Source organism: Gracilinanus agilis, chromosome 2 (assembly GCF_016433145.1).
Source record: "Gracilinanus agilis isolate LMUSP501 chromosome 2, AgileGrace, whole genome shotgun sequence".
Classification (NCBI taxonomy): Eukaryota; Metazoa; Chordata; class Mammalia; order Didelphimorphia; family Didelphidae; genus Gracilinanus; species Gracilinanus agilis.
This window is the reverse complement of record NC_058131.1, coordinates 211,922,736-211,928,756: the sequence shown is the minus strand read 5'-3', so window position 1 is coordinate 211,928,756 and position 6,021 is coordinate 211,922,736. Positions and strand designations below refer to the sequence as shown.

At 34.3% G+C, this 6,021-nt stretch overlaps 1 protein-coding gene across 1 annotated transcript in view; it reads right to left on the bottom strand.

Annotated features, from left to right (window-relative positions):
- Positions 1-4,563: 4,563 nt before the first annotated feature.
- TAF1B (TATA-box binding protein associated factor, RNA polymerase I subunit B) overlaps positions 4,564-6,021 on the bottom strand; it is a 78,150-nt gene continuing 76,692 nt past the window's right edge. Inside the window, exon 15 of the mRNA XM_044660944.1 lies at positions 4,564-5,310. Within this exon, the coding sequence (XP_044516879.1) occupies positions 5,109-5,310 (202 nt within the window). The 3' untranslated portion in view covers positions 4,564-5,108. The remainder of the gene's footprint in view (positions 5,311-6,021) is intronic.

The window sequence follows — 6,021 nt, the reverse complement described above, 5'->3', positions numbered from 1 at the left end:
CTCTAACCAATATATTGTGCAATTTTGCCTTCTAATCCATTCTGCTACCCTCTTCTATTTTATAGGTGAATTCATCCCATTCATATCATTGTAATCTGTTCATTGTGTATTGCCCTCCATCTTGTCCTTTTTTGCTTTTTTTTCTCTTTGCTCCTTTGTCCCACTCTTTACAAAGAAGGTGATGTTTAAGAATTAACCTAATACTTGTGATCTATAAATGATAGTATCTTTTCCCCTTCCCTTTGTCTCATCCCGTCTTAAGTTCTTATTATTGTTTTTCCTTTTATTCCTCTTTTCACGTTCCCTCCTAGAAGCTTTTGACTACTCCTTATTTCTAGAGCCCTTCTTAACTCTCCTCTTTCCTTTCCTTTTCCCTTTTAATTTAGAATTTAACATATTTATATACTTTACTTTATGTGTGCTCAAACCTATCTTATTTGGTACATATGTATGTAAAATTCATGGAAATCTGGTTCCCCATCCTGTCCTCCATGTTTGTATATGCTTCATTTCATGTACTCATATTGAGTGAATTCCCTTTCTTTTTTCCTACTTTCTTCCCTAGAATATTCCCTTATTCTTCTAATTTTCTGATCTTTGTTTCTTAATACCATACTAGAATATAAATAATTTATCCTTACACTTATCCTAATTTTTCATATTATGTAACTTTCTATACTTTTCTTATCTCTTATGTTTCCATTTCAAAGTGTCTTTTCAATTCTGACCTTTTCATCAGGAATGCTTAGAAATTCTCTATTCATTACTGTAAAATTATAGTAAGTTTTGCTGGTCATAAGCTTTATATTTTGCCTTTAAAAGATATATTTTTATAAGCTCTCCTCTCTTTCATAGCAGCAGCTGCCAAGTCTTGTGATCCTACTTATGGATCCTTGCTTTCTGGATGCTTGTAGTGTTTTTTCTTTGAACTGGAAGCTTTGCATTTTGGAGTTGATATTCCTGTGTTTTCATTCTGGAGTTTCTTTCAGAAGTGACCAGCGTATTCCTTCTATTTTTACTTTGCCTTCTGATTCTAAAAGAGCCAAATAGTTTTCAAATATTTCTAAAAATATGGTATCTGAAGGTGTTTTTCTGAGGGGTTGTGATTTTTAGGTAGTCTTAAGATTTTTTAAATCATCTATCCTTGACTTGTTTCCCAACGTATATTTTCTTCTACTCTTTCAATCTTATATATTATTTATTGTTATCAGATGGAGTCACTGATTTGTTTGGCCCCTTCCAATTTTTAGGAGTTAATTTCTTGGGTAAGTTTTATCGCCATTTCTTCTAAGTTATTAATTCTCCATGCCATTCTCTTCTCTTTACCTATTCTATTTTATAAATATTTTGCTTCACTTCTTCCATGTACTCTTTTTTTTATTAAGAAAATTTTTCCATGGTTACATGATTCATGTTCTTTCCTGTTCTTTCCTTCCTCTCCTCCCACCCCCCTCCCATAGCCAACAAGCAACGAGCAATTCCACTGGGTTTTACATGTGTCATTGATCAAGGCCTATTTCCATATTATTGATATCTGCACTAGGGTGATCATTTAGAGTCTATATTCCCAATCATATCCCCTTCGATCCATGTGATCAAGCAGTTGTGTTTTTCTTCTGTGTTCTGATTGTGCCATAGTGTATCTGTCTCTGTGTTTATGGTTCTCCTGGTTCTGCTCCTTTCACTCTGCATCAATTCCTGGAGGTCATTCCAGTTCACATACTTCCATGTACTCTTGTAATACTTGTGACCAGGAAATTATTTTTTCAGCCAAAGGGGCTCACAACACAAAAAAGCCAACCAATAAATAAATATTTCTTAAGCTCAAAAAATAATAATGAAGCCTACATTTTGTAGGACCTATCTATTCTTGTCTGCCATTGTGGTTCAGGGTCAAAGCTTTTATTTGAATGCTAGATAGGTATTTTGCATAGGCTGCTCTAATTTATCAGGTGTGAGCTGCCTGGATCCTGGTGTGGTCTTGTTTCTTGTTGCTATTGGAACTCTAGGGTTATTCCATGTTCGGCACTGTTGGAAGACAATCCATGTCCTGTCGTTACTTGGTCTCTGAGGTCACTCTGAACCTGTGCTCACAGTCTGGTCTCCTGCTATGCCTGGGACTTTCTGGGGGTTGCCTTGTGCAAGGCACTGCTCTGGCGTTGTCTCCTTTTGTAGGGTCTGGCTACTTTCACCTACTATGGCTTATCTCCCACAGGATTCCATTAGTCTTTAATGAAAACCTGATGAAAAACTGGATGGAAGGTTTAAAGCTAAATTTCTGGGTTTTTTTTTTTTTTCATTCCTTCTAGGGAATTTTTAGAGGGCAGAAATGGGCTCCTTTTTTTTTTTTAAACCCTTAACTTCTGTGTATTGGCTCCTAGGTGGAAGAGTGGTAAGGGTGGGCAATGGGGGTCAAGTGACTTGCCCAGGGTCACACAGCTGGGAAGTGTCCGAGGCCGGATTTGAATCTAAGATCTCCCCTCTCTAGGCCTGACTCTCAATCTGCTGAGCTACCCAGCTGCCCCCTCTTCTCTTATTTTTGATGTGTATTATTTTATTGTCCTCCACAAAGTAAATCTACTAGCAACATATGGCATACCTATTTTGCTAGGAAACATCTACTACTGAGTTTTGTTACTTTTAGTTACTTTTGTCGGTGTGACTAGTAGTATTTCAAAGTTGTTCTAATTTATGGTTACTAAAGTTGAAGATTTTTTAGTGATTCGTTTTGATTCTTTTTAAATGTCTATGCTTCTTTCTTTTGTACATTATTATTCATACCCTTACTATTTATCCAATAGTAACTAAATAATATTTTATTTACTTTTTAAACTTTTACCTTCTGTCTTAGAATTGATAAAGTTTTGGTTCCAAGGCAGAAGAATGGTAAGGGCTAGGCAAATGGGGTTAAGTGACTTGCCCAGGGTCACAAAGCTAAGAATTTTCTGAGGCCAAATTAAGAGACAGGACATTCTGTCTCTTAAGTCTAGCTTTCTATCCACTGAGCCACCTAGGTGTCCCTGAGTAATGTTTTATTTACATCCATTTCTCATAAATTTTAGATGTTAAAAGTTCTATTGTACTTGCTCTATATTTTATGCAAATTTATTTCTATTTCATGTTTTTGTTCTATAAAATTTAGATTTTTTTTGCAATCAAATCTATCTACACATCTTTAACTTTTTATATTCAAATAGTGAGGTCTACAGAATTTACATTCTAAGGGCCTAACATCTGCTTAAACAATTGGAGATAATAAAAGCAAATACAGAAGATGCTGGTTAAAAAAAAAAAAGATGTTAACTACTTAAGATTTCTTTTTTATCGATATTAACTAGAAAATATCTAATGGCTACTTGTAGGCAGAGAGGTCCCAAGCTACTAAAATCAACACATTGCCTGAATAAATCACAAGAGTGAAAAAATGAACAAAACTTGAAAAATAGTATCATTTCAAGGGTTAGTTCTCCCATAACTGTGGTCCAACTTTATTACACCATCCAGGTGAAAAGTGAGAAAGGATTTGTAGGAAAGCTCTGGAAGATAGTACAATCAAGAGAAATTACTGGCTACAGTTAAAAATTAATGCCATTTATAGATGTGAAAAATGTGGATGATCAGAAATACTCTTTCTGATATTCTTTCAACCAAGCTTATAAATTGGTTTATATTAATTCAACTGGAATCTAGAAACATCTCCAAAGTTTTCCTTTATTTTCATCTCAGCTAATTATATTCCTTCTCCAGTTCATAGTCAAAGAAATGTGCCTTCTAAGACTGACTCAAGATGCAGCCTTTCCTCACACTCTTATGAGGCCTGCTGTGGACTGGAAGCTCCATAAATGACAAATTTTCCATTTTAATTCTTTACAAAATAATTTTTTATTTTGCTTAAAATGAATATAACTTTTCAGACATAATATTTATATAGCTTCTGTGGAACTTATTTTCTGAAAGAGCATTTATAAGCAATTCAAATTAGACATGGTTTTTAATACAGTACAACTGTTATTCCAATTCATAATGTCAACAGTGTCAGTCAATCACACCAATAAGCATTTATTAAGCGCTTCCTAGCGCCAGGCACTGGGTGAAGCCCTGGGGATACAAAGAAAGACACTCAAACCTCACAGACTACTGGAGGAGATAAAATGCAAACAATCATGTTTTTTAAAAGATGATCTTTGACTTCACTGGTATAGAGATTCTCAGTGAGGAAATCCACCAATGCAGATCATCACTTACTGTGCAACTTCAGTCTTTGTTCCAAAGGCACTGAGAGGTTCAGTGATTTCACATATTTGGAATGTGTCAGAGATGGGACTTGAACTCAGGTCTTTCTGACTTCAAAGACGGCATTCTGTCCACTACAACAGAGTTGTCTATGTGCATGATTGTAAATATCTCTTTCAAAAATACTATATGATATATATATATATATAAATGTATATGAATACATATTTATACATATACACACATATAAATGGATTTCAACCTTTTTTCTTACTTTAATTTACCATATGACTAAGTTATGAATCTAATCAATAAATCCCCCCATCTGTTGTTTTAATCTGATTTGACAAACATATATTAAGGCCCCAACCTAGGAAATACAAAAGTTAAACAGTCTTAATGTTTGCTTCACAGGTGAATAAAAACATAATCTCACTAAACATTTTGCTATTGCTCAATCATTTGTCTAAAATTTTAATATAAAGGCTTTATAACAATGTTATTTTGAGTAAGTTCTTCTTGATGGTTCTTCATGGTGTAGAGGTGACTCTGAATACTCTCTGACAGCAGAACACCAGCTTGGCAGATAGTATCAAGCTGAAAAGACTTCAATGGAAATGGGCCTAAGAATCATCCTAGCTAAGTTTGATGATGTTTATCACAGGAATGCTGGGTACTAGGATTTTTTTTTTTTGACTTAAAGCAACTCATGAAAATTTCTAGGATATATGTAAAGGTTGTCATCTGCAGCAAGGAATGGAGTGCCCACACTGAAATAGCAAATCTTTTGAAGTAATGAAGTACAATTTCATGGCGAAACCACTGTGAAGATATGTAGAAGCAAATTTCTCAAAATCATTTCCACTTTTATCTTTTTAAGATCTTCTTGCTTTTTTTGATTTGGAAGCTTTACTTTTATTCTCATATTTTTTGTAAAAAAGTCTCTTTTCAATTAAGCTTACTTCTTCATGAAGAAGTGAAGCTTTTATCCTCAGTAAGAAGGAGAAAAGATTTAGTATAAACTGATAGCTCATTGAAAAATTGGATTCTTCATAGGTAGTCACATGTTTACAGTAACTAGGGGGAAAAAAAGAAAATACAATTTAAATGGTAATATGTGTCTTTAAAATCAGAAAAGTAAATAATATACCTAAAAATTAAAAACTTCTTGAAATACAATTATAATAAAAATACTTCATAAAAGAGAACCTCCTGGTTTCCCAAGAGAGAATGGAATGGCAGCAAGATATTCCAGAATGGTTGAAGAGAAAAATCAGAACTTTTAAGGAAAAATTTAGATGAGAACTGGATAGAATTTATGACCTGCAGAGCTTAAAAGAATAGAAGAACTTGAACCCATGATGGTGAGTCTCACCAAAGAAGTAAAAGAACTTAAGACTGGAATTTTAAGGAGTGCTGAATGGGATGAATAGTTGTTCCTGAGACAAACCCATGGTTGTCTATGGTAGAGATGGGTAAGACACAACTCATCTTCTCTCCCTCAAAGTGACTGGTGATCTTCCACTTTTGGTCAAGCCATGGCACCTCTGGGATAATTCCACACATCCCCAACAACTCAATGAATCAATGATTCCCACTTAGAGACAATGGCTCTACACAGCCACCAAAGATCTCCATATTTTTTCTACTGAGCTGATGATAACATGATAGATTTTTAGAGACTTATACCTGAAATTCTCAAAGTGCTAGGATCAATGCTTTTGTTACATAAAAATTATACTATTAAATTATTTCACTCAGAGGCCAAATTTCTTACACGTATAGTTT